Source organism: Grammomys surdaster, unplaced genomic scaffold, assembly GCF_004785775.1.
Source record: "Grammomys surdaster isolate TR1022 unplaced genomic scaffold, NIH_TR_1.0 127, whole genome shotgun sequence".
NCBI classification, from domain to species: Eukaryota; Metazoa; Chordata; class Mammalia; order Rodentia; family Muridae; genus Grammomys; species Grammomys surdaster.
The window spans coordinates 6,178,494-6,197,231 of record NW_021604585.1 but is presented as its reverse complement, the minus strand read 5'-3'; the positions used below and the strand labels follow the sequence as shown (position 1 = coordinate 6,197,231).

Below are 18,738 nucleotides of genomic sequence, written 5' to 3'. Positions count from 1 at the left end.
TCTCTCTCTCTCTCTCTCTCTCTCTCTCTCTCTCTCTCTCTCTCTCTCTCGATAGTCTGTTTTTAAAGTTCTGTTTCTCTAGAGAACCCCTGGGTAAGACATCTACCAAGGATAAAAAGGTAGTAAATAGCATGAGATTCTTTTTTTGTTTGTTTAAAGATTTATTATTTATTATGTGTGCAGTGTTCTGACTGCATGTATGCCTACAGGCCAGAAGAGGGCACCAGATCTCATTATAGATGGTTGTGAACCACCATGTGGTTGCTAGGAATTGAATTCAGAACCTCTGGAGAAGTACACAGTGCTCCTAACCTCTGAGCCATCTCTCCAACCCCCCAGGGTGAGAGTCATATATATGGCAGGAGAGATGGTTAAGAACACTGACTGTTCTTCTAGACATCCTGAATTCAATTCCAAGCAACCACATGGTGGCTCGCAACCATTTGTAATGGGATCTGATGCCCTCTTTCCGGTGTGTCTGAAGGCAGCTACAGTGTACTCACATATATAAAATCAATAAATCTTTAAAAAAAATTGTAAAAGCCAGAGGAATAGGAAGTTTGCTTAGATTTCTGTGTCCTAGAAATGTCAATGAAGAAACACCCATAAACTCCTATCAACATGGTTGTCTAAACAAGACCAGAACAAGCACCGACTGACAGGCTAACATGGAAGGAGGAGAGGCCTCACCATAGGCAAAGAGCTGTAGGCAACTAAGGAATGCTGACTGGGAGAAATCGTCTTCCCTAGCTATAGAAGACAGCCCAGATTGGTTATCCAGTACCACGTGGTCAGTCCTGAAATCGTTTACATTCAAGTAACACTATACATATTGAGCAGGTTGTATTTCTATATTCAGGAATATAATAATACACACATACACATATGCACACGTGTGAAACAAGGGAAAAACGGCATGAATTTGGAAGCAAGGGGAAGGGCAAATATGAGAGATCAAAGAGGGAAAATGATGTATTTTAATTACAAACTTTATATAATTTTATAGAATACATTTATGAATTTTATAATTTATATTTTTATACAACATAAATTATATACAAATAATTATTATTTATATATAATAAAATTATATATATAATTATGGAGGCTGGGAGATTGCCCAAGAGCATTTGTTGCTCTTCCAGAGGACTGAAGTTTGGTTCCCAGTACCCACACTGGGCAGGCAGGTCACAGAGGCTGTAACTCTAGCATGACTCTACCATGCTCTTCTGATCTCCTTGGGTACCCACATGCATGAGGTGCGTGCGCACGTACACACACACACACACACACACACACACACACAAACATAAAAGAAGTATTTAAGGTTGGGTATGGTGCATATTCCTTTAATCCCAGCACTTGGGAGGCAGAGGCAGACAGATCTCTGAGTTCAAGAACAGCCTGGACTACAGAGCCAGTTCCAGGACAGCCAAGGTTATGCAGAGAAACCCTGTTCTAAAAAAACCAAAAATGAATGAATGAATGAATGAATGAATGAATGAATGAATGAATAAATGAATGAAAAAGGAAGAAAGAGGAAGGAAGGAAGGAAGGAAGGAAGGAAGGAAGGAAGGAAGGAAGGAAGGAAGGAAGAAAATAAGAAAGCTGCCAGACATGGTGGTGGTGCACACCCTTAATATCAGCACTAGGAAGGAATTATAGGTTGGAGTGTATCTGTGACGGTGAAGCAAGCCTGGTTTATCTAGTAAGTTCCAGATCAGCCAGGGCTACATAATGAGATCCTGTCTCAACACACACACACACACACACACACACACACACACACACACACCCCACAGCTCAAGTCAGACAGAATTCCATCCCAGAGAAGAGGAGGTTGGCACAAAGTCCGTCCCTAGCCAGGAGGCTATTCCAGTTGACAGCTGCTGGGAGAAGAAAAGCCACCGTCTCCAATGGCATGACACTGACACTGGGGTATTAGCCACACTCCAGGGCAGGCCCCATGCCTAGTCGCTGCTCAATACAATCAGACGCCACAGGCTTGCTGTAGTTATTGCTGGTTTGGGCTTGAATTTTTGTCTTTGTTTTAGAAAGAGAAAGAACATGAAGTTGGGAGTACAGGGAGGTGGAAGAGGATCTGAGAGGAGCTGGGTGGGGGGAAGCATATGTCAATATGGTATATGAAACATTCAAAAGGTAAATAAAAACATGAAAAATAATACAACTAACCACAAAACACATGTAAAAATAAAAGACCATCAGGTAGATCCCAATTGATCATCATAGCTGAGTAAAAAGAAAGATGTCAGGACAGCGGACGTTCTAATACCCATGGTGACCTCCTCATTATTAGTAAAGACTGATGAGTTTGTCTGGATTTCCTTCATTTGAACAGAAAAAGGAGAAATCAGTGGAACTGGATTTCAGACATCTTTATTCCATTAGAGTCTCAGAAGAGTTCCCCAACACAATAGCATATCACAAAGTACAGCACCGGGCTGGCTGGGTAATAGTGAAGTAGAAAGGATCTTGTAGCTTGAGATGTTGTAATCTATATCTAAAACAGACAGATACTCTTGTAATGCTCTGTGACAGATGAGGTGTCAGTGGGGCACACAGAATCGCACTCTTCAGCTTCAGATGACTAGGTCGGAGCCATCAGCAGACTGCGAAAGGGGCCACTCAGCGGTAATCACTCAGCGCTGCTATTTGCAGAAGAGAAGCAGCAGTTCTCAGTCTTTTGGATTCGATGTACCAAATGGTTTCCTCAACAGGTCAGATATACATTTATAGCAAAATGGAAAGCATTTTCCAGAATAAACTACCTGACTTAACCTGAATAAGAAGCCTTCGTCTGACATGCCTGGGTTCTGTGGAGGCACACCCCGAACCAACCTCTTCCTAATCTCGCCTAAGCTTTCTAGCTTACCATCACCCAGCGCCACTGCTGCGAGGGGTCCTACGGTAGCCGAGGCACTGTGAGCTGCCGATATCAAGTAGGCTCTTCCAGACTTAAGCTGGAACTACAATAGCAGCACTTCCGCGGCAGTGTTTGTATGTGCCTTCAATGGCTATGTGCAGAGCAGCACTCAAACTGCTACACTATAAAAGGGTTCCCAGGCATCCACACGGCACAGCTGCTCACTTTCTGCCTTAGTAGGGAAATCCCAGATACAGAGAGGAGATAGCTTTATGTCTAATACCTGCTCCCTTCAAGTTTGGGTGTTAGACTAAGGACTGAAGGCATATCATTGTATCTAGAACTTCGTAAGCTTTCCAAAGTATTTGACATTCATGAATTCATTTGGGTCTCCAAACGGAACTGCAAAAAAGAGTGCAGTATCACATTGTTAGCCCAGTCTTACAGAAACAGGATACTGAAGTCCGGAGCACTGCTCTGTTCAGTGCCTGTCTGACTGCCAAGGACAGTGTAACCTAAATGCCAGGGCTGTGACCTCCAGGCCACTGCTCTCTCAGTTATACACACAGCACAGTCTAAGAGCCCTTCGGAGGACACGGAACAGCTCTACTCACTTGCATGGCATCCTGTACTCAGATTTGTTTTCTGCCATGTGCTCCTCTGGACAGGCTTCCATGTAGAACAGAGCACCTTCAGTCACCACGCCTCAGCCTTCAGTCACCATGTCTCCAACTCAGCCTCCTACCCGGCTCTCAGACTTCCCTTGTTGTGGAAGACGTGGTGTTTTGAGAGACACTGGCAGGTAGTCTGCTGAACTGAACTTGCATGTTGCTCTGATGCTTAGATTGTGGCTCACTGGGAAGAAAGCCACAGAGCTCTCCACACTTCATCCTGTCGAGGATGCTGACCTCCCCTGACTCAGGCAGTGCTTGCTAAGTCACCCCCACCCTCTCTTTCCATGCTACTCTTTGGAAGGAAGTCACTATGTATACAGCCCACACTGACAAAGTAGGACCATCAGAAATCCCTTCCTACCCCTGCTCTTGCCTTCTTCTTCTCCTTATCCACCCACCCACCCACCCATCCATCCATCCACCCACCCACCCATCCATCCATCCATCCATTCACCCACCCATCCATCCATCCATCCATCCACCCAACCATTGCTATCAGCATGGACCTATGGAAATTTAATGCACACTATGGGCTATAATCCAAAACAGCAACTTACTCATTTTTAAATTATTAAAGCTGTGCTCACTGGGAGCTCCTGTCTGACTATCCTTTAATCCAGCGGCTCTCAACCTGTGGGTTTAGATCCCTTTGGGGGTGAACAACCCTTTCACAGGGGTCACATATCAGATATTCTGCATATCAGATATTTGCATTATAATTCATAACTAGAAAAATTACAGTTAAGAAGTAGCAATGAAGTAGCAATGAAAATAATTTTATAGTTGGGGGTCACGAAAACATGAGGAACTGTATTAAAGGGTCACAGCATTAGGAAGGTTGAGAACCACTCTTAATCACTATGGTTTTTGTTCGTGTGTGTGTGTGTGTGTGTGTGTGTGTGAATGAATGAAAGTGTTTTGGTTCTAGTTGTGTTCTAGCCAAATAACCACTACCAAAGACATCTCCCTCCAGCTGTGCTAAAGTGTACAGGGGACTTCAGCAGAGCAACTCAACTCTAGGAAACAACAGTACCCCAAATTACTTTTTCATCCAAATAGGGAAGTCTAAACAGAAAAGAAAACATACAAACACCTTTCATCATTAGACAAACCATTAGGCTTGTTCTACTTTAAACCAACCCAACACAGTTAAACAGAACCACAGGAAGCTCAGAATAACAGAGTCATTTGTCGGGGGTCATCAGGGAGAATACTGATAGTATCTTCAGCTTTGCCACACAGCAGACACAGCATGGTATATTCCTAGAACAAGACAGAGTGCAAAATTACTTCACGGGACAGAGAGAAAGATGCTTAGTAAAGCTTTCCTACAGATTGTCACTGATAATCTTCCCACACATTAGATTAGTTCTTCAAACCCTATTAGCAATGCTTTAGGTGTATTCTGTATACTCCTGGAGCCTCTTGTTTATGCAAGCTCTCTTCTCGTATAGAAGGATGGCTCACACACTGAAGTATGTGGCTATTTCTTGGCTTAAGAAAGCGTACATATTTAGCTTACTGCTTCTATAAAACTACCAAAGAGATCTGGGCTGGGACTGCATGTAGTTCAATTGGAAAAGTGCCTGCCTAGCATGCACAAAGCCCTGATGTTAATCTCTGCCCCTGCACAAACTGGGCATGATGGCGCACAACTGTATCCCAGCACTCAGGAGGTGGATACAGGAGGATCAGGAGTTCAAAGATAGCCTGGATTCCAGGAGATCTTACCTCAAAAAAATAAATAAATAAAAATAATAAAAATAAAATAAATAAATAAAATAAAAATAAAAATAAAACAAAAACCACACCACCACCACCACCAAAAACCAAACCAGAACAGAATAAAGGCCTGTGAGATGGCTTACCAAGTAAAGGGCTCTTCCTGGGCAAGCCTGGTAACCTGAGCTCGACCCAGGAACCTATACAGTGGGAGAATCTACTTCTGAGGCTGGTCCTCTGACCTCTATGCATTCCAACACAAACATGTGCACTGTACACACACACACACACACACACACACACACACAGAGAGAGAGAGAGAGAGAGAGAGAGAGAGATAATGAAGCAGATTGGATGTGTATTTCTAAGGACAAATTCTTGTTCTTAGGCCTTTCCTTTCCAGGATATTTGTGCAACAGGAGGAAAAAAAAGAGAATTCTCAAACTGAAAAGCTATCTTTATCAGCCCTGGGCGGGGGGAGTACACTAAATTCACTAGCATGCCAAGCCTCATACTTAAACAGTTAATTGCCTGGGATTTCATCTATTGAGGTGTCTAAGAAGTTTCATGGGTCTGGTGTGTAACAAGTGTCTAGACTGCCGACAGAAGGGGATTTATTTTAAGCACAATTCCTTAGGGCAAAGTCCTGTTCTGACAGTTGTTGTAAATGTATTTCCTTTAAACTTCTTTGTTTAAAATATTTTTATTTTGTTTACAAAAACAAGTATTTACATTGAATCTACCAGTGTCTCCACACCTGATGTTGCCATTGCTAGTTGTCTGGAAATGGGTCAGTCCATTAGTCTCTTGGGTTTGGACAGTCACTAGAGAAGGCTGCCAAGCTCAACAGAGACAAGGGCATAAAGACTCTAAAGACTTTCTTGAACTAATCAATTGGCTACCTGATTGGTTTTCAGTGCTGGAGATTAAATCCTAAACTTTGTACACACTAGGGAGGCAGTCTTCCACAGAGCTACCTCCCTGCACTCATGATTTAAAGTCTCCTCTATACGCCCAGTAGAAATACATACAGGCTAAAGCTTAGAGGATAGATACCACAAATGAGCATAAAATACAACAATAATCAACCTCTACAAGGTATTTACTGTCGTCAAATACTCCCACCGTTTGAACCCACTAGACAGCACTACTGGGAAGGCAATCTCATATTGGAAACAAAGACGAAAGGAACAAAGTGATGTGATGGAGAACATTTCCAATCACACGCTAGGCTGAGGCAGGAGGATCATAAAGCTGAGGTCAGCCTGGGCTACACAGCAAGACCCTATGTCAACACAAACACATGGGGGGGGGAAGGAGGGAGGGATGGATGGAGGGAAGGAAGGAAGGAAGGAGGGAGAGAAAAAGATAGAGAGATAGAGAGAGAGAGGGGGGAGGGAAGGGGATGACCGTGTGAAGCTACACACACAGCACTGAGTTCTGAGTGAGAGCACATGCCAGCTGGCAGTGGGCTTGCCTTGCAAGCATAAAGACTAAGGTTTAATCCCCATTATGGTTCAAAACAAAATCTAAACAGCAACAAAATAAAAATGTTTGTTCAATTAAAACAGAGGAGGGAACTGAATTTCCAACTAACCTAACCTCTGTCAAGTTTCTAGTCAATGCTTCCAAGCTTTGCAATGTTATGCACAGAAGCTAGTTATGAACAAAGGAAAGACTGCACCATGACTTTTACCAAACCAACAGACATCATATGGAAAAAACCTGATACAATGTATGATATAACCTGTTAAGATTATTAAGTTAGTGAGACTGGTTATACTTGTAGTCTTTGATTTATAGGCAGGCTTGAATGCAAATTTCATTGTAAGTCAATGATTTGGAATTCAAAAGCAGTTTCCCATGGGAGTAATGTTATACACGTGGCAGTCAGATTCCCAGGAAAATGCCTGCATCTTTTAAATTTGCGCTGTTGCTGTGGACTCTAACTACATATTACGGTGTTTCTGTGGGAAAGTATGCCTAGATTCTAATCTGAGATGCTAGGGGCACCTTGTACTGCCAAGGCTGTAGTGAGATCAGGACCTTTTACCAAGCTGTCCAAGTGGGCAGACTCACGGCCCCCAGGCACTCATAGAAGACTCAAAGCACTAAGGGTTAGAGGTCTGGAGGAAGAGTGGATCGGGCAGAATCTGCCCACTGTGTGGCCAGATCTTTTGCTCACTCAGAGGCCCCTGCTCTTTACACTACTTCTCTGGATCCTGTCCTCTCTCCTGGCCTATCGAGGAACAGAAGGCTATCTCCCATCCCCAACACCCCGAGGTGACACACCATCCACTGAAAGGCTCTTGTCAGAAGAGTTCAAGTATCACTATCACGTGTGATACATTTTGTTGTTCTCTGTACTTCTCTCTCCGTTGTGCCCCCTGTGGTCTTGCCATTAAAACACAGAACAAAGAATGAGAGGAAAAATAAAGCAGTTAGAAAATATTTTAAAAGATGGGGAAAAAACAGCCAAGCAGTATGGACTTCCAGAGCAGAAATGCTTGAGAAGATGACGGTTAAACTCAGACCTAGAAAGATACTGAGCGAGTTAGGACAAGCAGGGGCACAGGATTCAGACCGGCCGCAGAAAGCCTATGGGAGGGTAGATTTAATCAAATGAAAATGAAGGCCATTTACAGAGTTCAGAGAGTTCAGAGAAACAGGGAAATAAGAGCTGGCTAAAGAAACATTTAAAACCAAGCCTTGTGGTGCAGGTTCACTCTCTCAGGATAAGACAGGAGGATTCACAGTGCTGCACATTGAGACACTCTCAAAAAAGGAAAAACAAACCAAAACTATTCAGGAGAAAAAGCAAAAAGAAGTAGAAAGTCACTTCCAGAATGGTCCACATTCTGAAGTAGCTGAGTCAAACAAGTTTTAGGTTATTTTTAACAAAATAAGAGCTAAGTATGTTTAATATAATTTTAAAACATTTTTTAAAAATTATGTGTACTTGTGTGTGTGCTGTGGATGGGGATATGGAAGGGCAGTGCTGGCCGAGGCCAGAAGAGGGCACTGGATAATATAAAATATAATATATATTTAATATATCATTTTCAATCTAGAAAAGATGCTGGAGACAGTACCATGTGATTGTCCAGAAAATGAGGTAGAGCAGCTTTCAAGAAGAGGAAGTATAACCCTCCTGCAGTGGGAAGAAGGGAGCAGAGGCTGCTGTTGAAACACTACCTCATGTGGGGTCTGTCTGGAAGAGCTGAGGCAAGGGAGAGGGAAGCTGGGCCGGCGACAGCCATGGGATACGGCTCATTATGCTGTAGCAAGCATGGCCAGGAAAGGCCAACATGGGAGTATAAAAGAATACTTTAAAACCATCTACTGGCTGAGTACAGGATGTGGCAGGTTAAGCAAGCGCAGATGTTGGTAAAATGGGACTGCAGGCAGAGTGCAGCCTAAGAGCTTCTGTTTTCAGGAGGAGTGGTAATCACCTAGACACTATGACTATAGCCATCTTCTTTTTTCCTTTTCTTGTGTCTACCCAGAGTATTTTTTGGGGCTGCTGGAAGGTGGCTGCACTCAGTCAAGGAAAATGACTGGACTTTGGTCTCACGGAAGAGCTTCACAACAGTTCTCTCAGGACATACACAGGCAATCACAGTATTCAGTCAGGGTTCTAAAGACCTCATGTGGACTCAGGGAAGAGAGCTGCAGGCGCTCATTTCCTCATAGAGACAGAGCTGGGGGTTTTAAGCCACGAAATGATCACTCTTCTTTGGCCACTTCCATTCCCTGAACCATGGTTTTGCTCTAAGGTACACATATAAAGATTTTAAGGTATAAGGTTTGGACGTTAAAGAGTTATGGTCAAGATATTTCGATTGACCAAAACATTTGAGATCACACCCTGACACATCTAACTACGTTCCTTTTTTTTTCCATTTAAACTATGAGTGAGGGACTAGAGTCGGCTCAGCAGTTAACGGTTCTTGCTGTCCTTACTGTTCATGTAGGAGACCTAGGTTCGGTACCAGCACTCACATGCTAGCCAGCTCATGCCATGTGTGGCTCCAAATCTCCTGTGGATACAGGCATCTAGTGCCCTCTTCTGGCTGCAGACAGTATACATGCAGGCAAAATAATCATGCACATAAGAAAATAAGTAAAACTTAGGGGCTGGAGAGAACACAGTGATTAAGACCACTGGCTGCTTTTCCAGAGGACCCGGGTCCAATTCCCAGCACCCACTGGCAGCTTGAAATTGTAACTTCCTGACACCTTCTTGAGGCCTCTGTGGGCACTGCATGCACATGGTGCACAGATATACATGCAGGCAAAACACCCACACACATGAAAGTAAAATCAAATAAAATTTCACAAAAAATAAAAATAAGTAAAAACTTAAAAATACAACTGGGAGGTATTATGCTATTTTACGGTTCTACTGCAACTGATTAACTTTTATCTTCCTAAGGAAATACTATCCAAATTTGAATGACTTGAAAAACTTCCCTTTGACTGTTGAAAGTTCTAACCTGATATTTGTATCTTGTGGATAAACAGGAAGTTCACACAAAGTCAGTCTGGAAGCTTGAAAACAAGTGCTGTGAGAGAGCGAGCCCTGGGCCCCAGGGTGTCCAGAGCCGGGCCCTCTGCTGCCCAGTTTTTCTTCCTGACCATCAGACCTATAAATGTTCAGCAACTGTGGGCCTACACCAGAGGCCAGAGTTCTTCATATGCTCTCCTCATTGCAAGAAAATATAACAAATCCCTTTTTCTCTGGTGGTTCTGCTTTTATCCTCCAATCTTGACATAGTCATCTTGAAGTTTAGCTTAACAAATTAGAAAAAAACAACCTACTATACTTGAAATCAAAAGAGTTGCTCAAATCCACACACCAACAAGAGCAAACAAAGACAGCCACCTTGTCGGACTCATACTCACCAAGAGGACTGGACAACACATGGAATTCACTATGGCCTGCCTCTGGCTCCCAAGTGCTGGAATTAAAGGTGTGTGCTGGTACCACCCAGCAGACAACACTTAAAGTAAGCCAACTGTGTAATTCCCACAGAAGTTGGAGAAAGGGTACCATGGTAGTAATCTCATAAAAACCTGAAATGGCAGACTAGAGAGTGGCTCAGCAATGAAGAACATTTGCTGCTCTTGCAAAAGACCCAGGTTTAGTTCCTACCACAAGGTGGATAACATCCATGTTACTCCAGTTCTAGGGAATCTAGGGCTGCCTTCTGTTCTATGGAGGGCAATACACATACACGGGCACACACACACACACAAATCTTTTAAATATTTTTGAGAACCCATAATGGGTTAATTAAATAAAACAACAGGGCTGGAATGTCACTGTAAAGCACACATTTTGATTTGTGACTCCTGTGAAGATGCACAGATCCACCCATCTTTAAAGTTTCCCAGAATGCACAAGTAAAGACATTAGTGGGCTCTAGTAATAACTATTAGCACTTCATTACAAAAATTATGTATAGATGCTCAAGAATACTTTTGGTCTTTGTCCCTGCTCAACAATACCCATATACACATTTACCTGAAATTCATCCATGATGCTGAATGTATACTCATGTCTGGCTACTACATGATGACAATTCTTACACAGATCTGCCAAAACAAAGGCACATAATGAAGTCTGGAGACGTTTGTTAAAACAATGAAATTACTATCCTCAGCATACAGTACTTAATAGGAATTTTAACTCTGTCGCATTTAACACAGCAAGAGATCCATTAGAATACTGACCTCAAGAAATCCAGATTCTATCACAACTTTAATTAGGATCTGAACTCAAGGGCTCACTGTGCACATATTAATTCCCATTGAAAGCTTCCTACAGAAAGCTGCAAGCAGATACTTAGGTGCTGTTTGCTTATTTACTTTTGCGGTACTAGGGACCAACCCTAGAGTAGGCCCTCTACCACTGACCTACATTCCCAACCTTCTTGTCATTTCTAAGTCAAGGTCTCACTAAGTTGCCCAGGCTGGCTTTGAACTCACTCTGCAGCCCAAGCAGGCCTTGATCGTTCAGTCTCCTGAGTAGCTGGGATCAAGCTGACAAGATTGAGTAAAGGTGCTTGTCACCAAGTAGCTAGGATAAAAGATCTGTGTCACCAAGTCTAGGACTGTGTGTTTTAAAAGTGTGGACCCATCTAGCTATGCAGAAGCTGTTATTCTCAGGAACGGCAGTAAATGTGCAGTTATAACCAGGGATAAAGAAAACCAACTCTGGGCATGAAAGTGAATTTGAGGTAACAAAATGATCGACTAAAAACAAAAACAATGTCACAATAATTGATAAACTGTGACTCCTGTGTGTCAGATACTCTTTAGTGTCAGATAGCTTTTCCTGTAATCTCAGATTCGATGAGACATAATATTATTAGCACACTGTCAGGAGACAAAGGGACACTGTGGCTAAGCAGATAGATGACTACAGAGACAGGTGGTTTGGAGCCAGAATTTTTAACCTAAGAATATGAGTCTTAGTCACTATGCCCTGCTACCTCGAAAAAAATACATCTTAAAATGGACACAGGCTTAAAAGAGGAGGCAAAAACACCTTCTGGAGTATTTTTAACTGTCTGAGCCTATTCTAAGTTTTTCTACTTGCCTTTAAAAATATTATCAGCATACTTGTTCCTTATTCATATTCAGAACATACCAAGAACCAGAAGAAAGGCAAAAAGGAGATGCTAGCAGTTTAAGTATTTATCACAATGTCTGGGTGGGTGCTAACATGTACATATGACATGTTAGTATATATAACATGCACATATGACATGTACATATAACATGTTAGTAATATAACATGTACATATGACATGTACACATAACATGCACATTCACACGAAGAACTTCTTAGCACTGTTCTCAAAGCTCATTCACCTTCACTGCATGTGTTACTTCCTAGAGTTGAGGATGGGAAGGTCCAGTGATAAAAGCAACAGATGGACAGTGGGACAGGAGGCCAGAGCAGGTCAAAACATAGAAGCAAAGTGGGAAATACCAATGCACACCAGGGTTATTCAGTACCAGGGAAAATGGTGCTACAGTGTGACACTCTCCCCCTCTCTTCCCCTCCCCTACTCTTCAGCCCTGCTTGCTTCTGGACCTCTGATCTTCCTCCTTCCACCACCTGAGTGCTGGGTCAGCAGGGTTGAAACAACACCAGGCTGGTCCTGACCTTTATGCCTACTGGAGGACCCCATTCCATTAAAACCCCATGAATCCAAGGTAAAAAAACAAAAAAACACAAAACAAAACAAAACAAAACCCTCTGGCTAGGAGTAGAGGCTCAGGCCTTTAATTCTAGCACTTGGGAAGCTGAGGCAGGACAGCCATGAGTTCCAGGAAGCTTGGGCTATAGAATGAGTTCTGGATTAGCCTGAGCTACAAAATGAGTTCTTACCTCAGAAAAAAACCAACCAAGAAGTTACCTTATTTGAGGTGATATAAAGTCTTTACAACTGGCTGGGTGTGGTGGCACACATCTATAATCTCTGCACTGAAGAGGCAGAAGCAGGAAGATCACGTTTAGACAGACATGTTATGTTATTCACAGTGTGGAGATGCTGGGCAAAGGAGGTCCTAACTGTATTTTCCTCAGTTACTAGTAACTACATACTCCAACTCAACACTCACTGTGCCCTCAGAACACCCATTCAACACATCAACTTCTGAAAGCTGATACTTGCTAACAGATCTGCATTTCAAAACAAACTCTACTTACGGTCATAGGTAACTATTTCTTCTCCATCTTCCTCTTTCAGGGATCTGTTTGTGATCAGCATAAAGTCCCGTTTACTGCACACAGCACAGCCTGCGAAGTTCAGTAAGAAGGATCCATTCTCCAGACAGGTGTTCCCCTAGAGTACAAGAACTGGAATTGTCTTATACTTTGTAACCTTTGGTGAAACTGACCAAATGACTCAAAGTCTCTACAGGCCAAAGACATAGCCAGAACACACCTGCTCAGAAGACTAAATTTTTTTTTAAAAAGTAACTAGCTTTCCTACAGAATTACTACTTGTAAGGCTACTTGATGCACATGTTAAGTCCATGAATTTCTCTTTTTTAAAAAAAATATTTATTTTATGTATATGAGTAATACACTGTAGCTGTCTTTAGACACACCAGAAGAGGGCATTGGACCCCATTACAGATCACTGTGAGCCATCATGTGGTGTTGGGAATTGAACTCAGGACCTTTGGAAGAGCAGCCAGTGCTCTTAACCACTGAGCCATCTCTCCAGCCCAGTCCATGAGTTTCTAAGGACTACAAATGTGTTTGCCAGAGAGGAGTAGGGCTGGGGATGTGGCTCAGTGTTAGAACATTTGCCCAGCATCTGTGAAGCCTTAGCTGTAATCCCTGTATCATAGAGCAAAACAAATGTAAGAGAACTAAGTCCAAGTACTTACAAACAATAGGGAAAAACAACATTCAATACAAACAGTAAATCAGAAAGTTTTAGAAGTATTTTTAAATGATAAGCCAAAAAACTAGAATTAAGTCAATCAAATTAGAAACAAACGACTTAAAGGGCTTCTTCTCACGCCTAATACCATAAAACAAAGCATCAAATCCATTCACAGATGTCAGCTTTTAAGGGTGTGTGTGACTGAGACAGAGAAGGGTAAAGGCTTCAACTGATCAGACTAACACAGCGGTGGCCAAGGAACAGAGGCTTTTGCTTTGGCATGAATAAACTAAACATTCCTGGCTTAAAGTGAAATCTCTCCTAAAGACTCTACTCATGTGAAAGCTATTTTACAGATTATCCAATCCAACTGCAAGCAACACTGAGTATTTTATTTTAACACTATGTACTTTCTTATGGTGGTGGGGCAGTGTGCATGTGTAGAGGTAAGAGGACAACTCTGTGGAACCCTCCTGCCTTTCCGTTAGTTCTGAGGATCGAAGTCAGGTCATCAGACTTCAACAGCAATCTCTCCTATCCACTGAGCCATCTCTCCTGCCCATCAGAGAAATTTTAATAGTTAATGTGATATAAAAATCATTTCTCCAAAGCACCTGTGTACCTGATGCCATACTACAGGGACGGTGAGCCAAATGTGGTTTTTATATACATAGTTCAGGAAGAACCACCTTAAACACCACAGTGAAGTCCTCCTGGATCCCGGCACCAAAACTGATCTGTCCCTTCTGAGGGTGTCTTACCTCTGTGCGTTAAGGAGGAGAGTAGTTCTAGTGCAAGAACAAAGACATGACTACACAGTTTGGAGAGATGATGTCACAGACACCTTGACTCAATATATTTTGAAGAAACAAACAAACCTTGGATTTGTAAACTTTGAGCTATTAGGAACTAGTGATACACTTTAATTTTTTAAAAGAAAACATTACTGAGGAATAGTTTACAAAGAGTTAAACCTACATATTATAAAGGTGAATGTGATGGTTTGTTTTTGTCAACTTGACACAAATAGATCTGGAAAGAGGGAATCTACAACCATAAATCTTTAAACTGCATCGTTGTTTAAGAAACCCTACTCATACACAACTGTTTCAATGACTATACACCCAACCCCAAAATTATTGAAATTCCACTTAATTCTATTAAGATACTTTTGACTACATGAACTTGGGAAGCTAAGTTTTAAATGAAGTATTGAAAATGTAATTTTTATTTGTACATCACTAATTCACAGATTCTCGTCTCTGATTCAATTAGCGATTCGTTTTTGGGGTACCACTGTATCACTACAGAGTCTAAAGCTGAAGAGAAATACATGAAACTCAAGTTTCCTTCACACTGTGTTGAAAATATTTTGTTACAATCTTAGAAAATATACTATAGCTTTAGGTCCAATTGGTTTGCAAAATGCTTTTCTGGAAAAAGAAAATGCTTCACAACCAAGTTTTTAAAAAGTTGGCTGGGGGGTAGTGAGACAGCTCATCAGGTAAAAGTATAAGCCTGAGGACTTGAATTCCATCCCTGAAACCCAAGCTGGAAGATGAGGGGCTCCTGAAAACTGCCCTCTGACTACCATACGCTCACCACGGTAAATGCACACCCTCGCCCACACACAAAGTAACAATAAGTTTTAAAAATTGGGTTCAGGAAATTGTTGGTCTATTTTCAAGTAAACTCATGCTTGATTTCAAGTTCTCAGTGTAGCATAGAAGGTAGGCTGGAACCCTGCCCTTGTTTGTTTATTTTGGGTGTGCACTCTTACACTGCATGTAGAAGCCAGAAAGGAACCTAGTTCTGTGCATTCTAGTCTGTGAAACCATCTACCCAAAGATGAATAACTAAATGTCACTTCCTGCTTACTGAAGAGTTTCCTAACAAAGCCTGCCTGCTTTACAGACTGAGTTCCAAGTCAGCCAGGACTATGTAGAGAAACCTGTCTTGTTGTTGTTTGTTTCTTTTTTAAGACATGGTTTCTCAGTGTAGCCCTGGTTGTTCTGGAACTCACTCTGTAGACTAGGCTGGCCTTGAACTCAGAGATCTACTCACCTCTACCTTGAGTGCTGGGAGAAAAGGCAGGTGCCACCACCCACCAGGTTTCTATTTCTTTTTTCTTTTTTTAAAATTAGTGGGTGGTGGTTTATATTCTTTAAAATATGTCATGGTGCACATCACACATACTTGTAATTAAAAATAACAAAATAAACCGTTAAAAATATATGCCACAGCTTTAATGAGTCCCAGCTAATTGAAAGAAGAATCCCCGGTTCTGGAAAAAGAATTCTGAATGTAATTAACCAAGGGATTCGAAATGGCCACTTTGCTTCTAGTAAACAAGCCTGCCCTGAATTCCTTCAGCGTTCTCCAGGCTGTGTCTCAAGTTGCACTGGAAACTTTCTTAATATCTACCCACTAGTTATTTCTAAATCTGTCTTCTCCAATTTCAAAGAAGCACTTAATTCCTTCTCATGACAGCCCTCTGATTATTTAACAGAATGAAAGCTGGTATGAGTCAAACCTCAAGCCCTCCAAAGTCTGAGGGGACAAAGACTTAAAAATAAGGGCTGGGGGTATAGCTGCGTTGGTAGAGTGCTTGCCTGGCAGGTACACAACCTGAGTCCAATCCTCAATACCAAGAAGCGAAAAGGGAAAGAGAAGGGGCAAAGAAATGAGAACCAGATGGAAAGGGGGACCTCAACCTAGTCTCGGCTCTCATACTTGGGCAAGTGATAGTTCCTCTCTGAGTATCAGTTTTCAACCATCTTCAAACGTGGGTTAGAACAGCAGGCGAGGGGTGTAGCTCAGTTGGTGGAAAGCTCGCCTACCACGCACCGAGCTCTCAGTTCTATCCCTAACATTTTATAAATTGGGCCCAGTGGCGCACGCTTGTAATGCCAGCGTTCAAGAGGTATGTGGAAGGACGATCAAAAAATTAAAGAAATCCTCCTCGGCCACATAGTGAGTTTGAAGCCAGCCTGGGCTACACAAGACCTGACTCCAAAAAGTGGATTCTAAAATGACCTCAGACGTTCACCCAGCGACAGAATTAAGTAAAAGAATTCCATCAAATCGAGATGAAGAATGAAGTAGGGGTTGAGGGGCTGCTCTCAATTTGGGTGGGAAGGTAATCGTGAGGGTCCCCCGTTGTTCCCAGCAACACACGAGAACCGGAAGGACCGCTGACGTCAGCCACCAGGGAGGGGACCTGCCGCCCGTAAGCAGGGTCACTGGGGTGACAGGAAGGCAGGGGAGGCCCTGGCCTGTCTAGGAATATCGGTCGAACACCGAGCCTGCGGGAGGCTCTTGGCGCCCACTTGCTCACCCGATTGGGGTACTCCTTCTCCACACAGTCCCCACACATCGTCACGCAGTTTACGAAGAACAGAACGTCCCCAGCGAGTCAGGAAGACGAAACCTCGCGAGGGCTGAGACTGATTGCCGCTCGCGTTCTAAGGACTCCACAGCGGGCTAGAAGTCTCCGCCCATAGCAACGGTTGTTAGGCGGGACCCACCGCGGTCTCCTGGCAATGAGGGTGAGCCGAGGATTGGACTCAAGAATCTTCATATGTTGAAAAGATCTAAGGACTCAAAGATGTGTGGAAAAGAGGAAGCGGCTTTAAGCCCGAGAGAACTTCTAGCAGGCGCCTTCTTGAATTCTGATTAAAAAAAAAAAAAATACAATACAGCAAAAAAGGGGAATTGTTTCTTCTTGGTTCCATTTACACCAGATTCAAAAAACCTGAAATGACAGTTTAAATACCATTTTGTGCTATAATAACAGATAAGAGATCAGACTTCAGAAAAGATGTTTGGGAAGAGAAGCTTAGAGCACTCTCAAGAATCTACTAAATTATTTAAATTAGATTCTTATCATTCGCCTTGTACAGAAATCAATTCAAAATGGATCAAAACCCATTATCTAAAAGAGGAAACACTGGAACTTCCAGAAGAAAACAGAGGGTAGTTGTCAAGACATTGGGTTGGAGGGGCTGGAGAGATGGCTCAGCCAATCAGGAGCACTGAACGCTCTTCCAGAGGACCCAGTTTCACTTTCCAGAATTCACACGGCAGCTGACAACTTTCTGTAACTCCAAGATCTGACACCCTCACACAAATACACATGCAGACAAAACACCAATGCGCATAAAGTAGAAGTAAATTTTTAAAAAGACATTGGATGGACAAGAACTTTTTGAATAGCACACCAACTAACACTAACAGAAACTAACCCTAAGTATCAGCAGACTAGACATCATGAAAAAGTTTCTATTCAGCGAAGGACACAATCAGCAGAGCAAACAGTCCACAGCATGGGAAGACATCCTTATCAGCCGTATTTCAGACAAGGGGCAAATATCCAGGACTTATAATTGCAGAAACTAAATACCAAGGAAACAAAACTGCCTGTCAATAAATGGGTAATAGAATTGAATAGCCTCTTTTCAAAATAAGAAGCACACATGGCCAATAACTATTTTTAAATGTGTTCAGTATTCTCAGTAATCAGGGAAATGCAAATAAAAGTTACTTTGAGATGCCATCTCACCCCTTTCAAAATGGCCCTCATCAATAAATCTGACAAGTGTTGGAAAGGGTGTAGAGAGAAAGGAACTGTTACTCACTGTTGGTGGGAGTACAAATCAATACAGTCATTTACAGCCATTGTAGAAGTCAGTTTGGAGATTTCTCAAAAAATTAAAACTAGAACTACCATATGACCCTGTTATTTCACTCCTGGGCATTTACCCAGAACACACAGGAATATTTGCATCCCTGTGTTTATTCCTGATTTATTCAGTCTAGCAAAGAATCAAGATCAACCTAGATGTCCATCAATAGATGAAAGGAAAATGAAAATTTTCTATATATAAAAAAATGGAGCTAGGCAGTGGTACACATGACTTTAGTCCCAACACTTGGGAGGCAGGGGCAGGCCAATTTCTATGCATTTGAGGCCGGCCTGGTCTACAGAGTGAATTCCAGGACAACCAGGGCTACACAGAAACATCCCATCTCAAAAAACAAACACAAA

At 42.4% G+C, this 18,738-nt stretch overlaps 1 protein-coding gene and 1 long non-coding RNA gene across 2 annotated transcripts; both read right to left on the bottom strand.

The window, feature by feature from the left end:
* Positions 1-2,381: 2,381 nt before the first annotated feature.
* On the bottom strand, positions 2,382-3,943 carry LOC114639961. Its single transcript, XR_003714089.1, has 2 exons — positions 3,168-3,943; positions 2,382-2,669 (listed from the first exon to the last, which is right to left on the bottom strand). It is a non-coding gene; the product is annotated as an uncharacterized LOC114639961 (long non-coding RNA).
* Positions 3,944-4,652: 709 nt separating this feature from the next.
* Positions 4,653-17,161, bottom strand: Churc1 (churchill domain containing 1). The gene is made up of 4 exons (XM_028788786.1): positions 17,029-17,161; positions 13,004-13,139; positions 10,808-10,878; positions 4,653-4,821 (listed from the first exon to the last, which is right to left on the bottom strand). The coding sequence occupies exons 1-4, from the start codon at positions 17,065-17,067 to the stop codon at positions 4,729-4,731; spliced, it is 339 nt and encodes a 112-aa protein (XP_028644619.1). The 5' UTR covers positions 17,068-17,161; the 3' UTR covers positions 4,653-4,728.
* Between the last annotated feature and the right edge of the window lie 1,577 nt (positions 17,162-18,738).

What these genes read in the sequence shown, in the direction of transcription:
- Churc1 (XM_028788786.1), bottom strand. Translation starts at nt 17,067, where the DNA reads ATGTGTGGGGACTGTGTGGAGAAGGAGTACCCCAATCGG. An exon ending in AGAAATAGTTACCTATGACC is followed by an intron (nt 10,879 to 13,003) that starts GTAAGTAGAGTT and finishes TTGTTTTGGCAG; the next exon opens with ATCTGTGTAAGAATTGTCAT. An exon ending in GCATCATGGATGAATTTCAG is followed by an intron (nt 4,822 to 10,807) that starts GTAAATGTGTAT and finishes GTCTTGTTCTAG; the next exon opens with GAATATACCATGCTGTGTCT.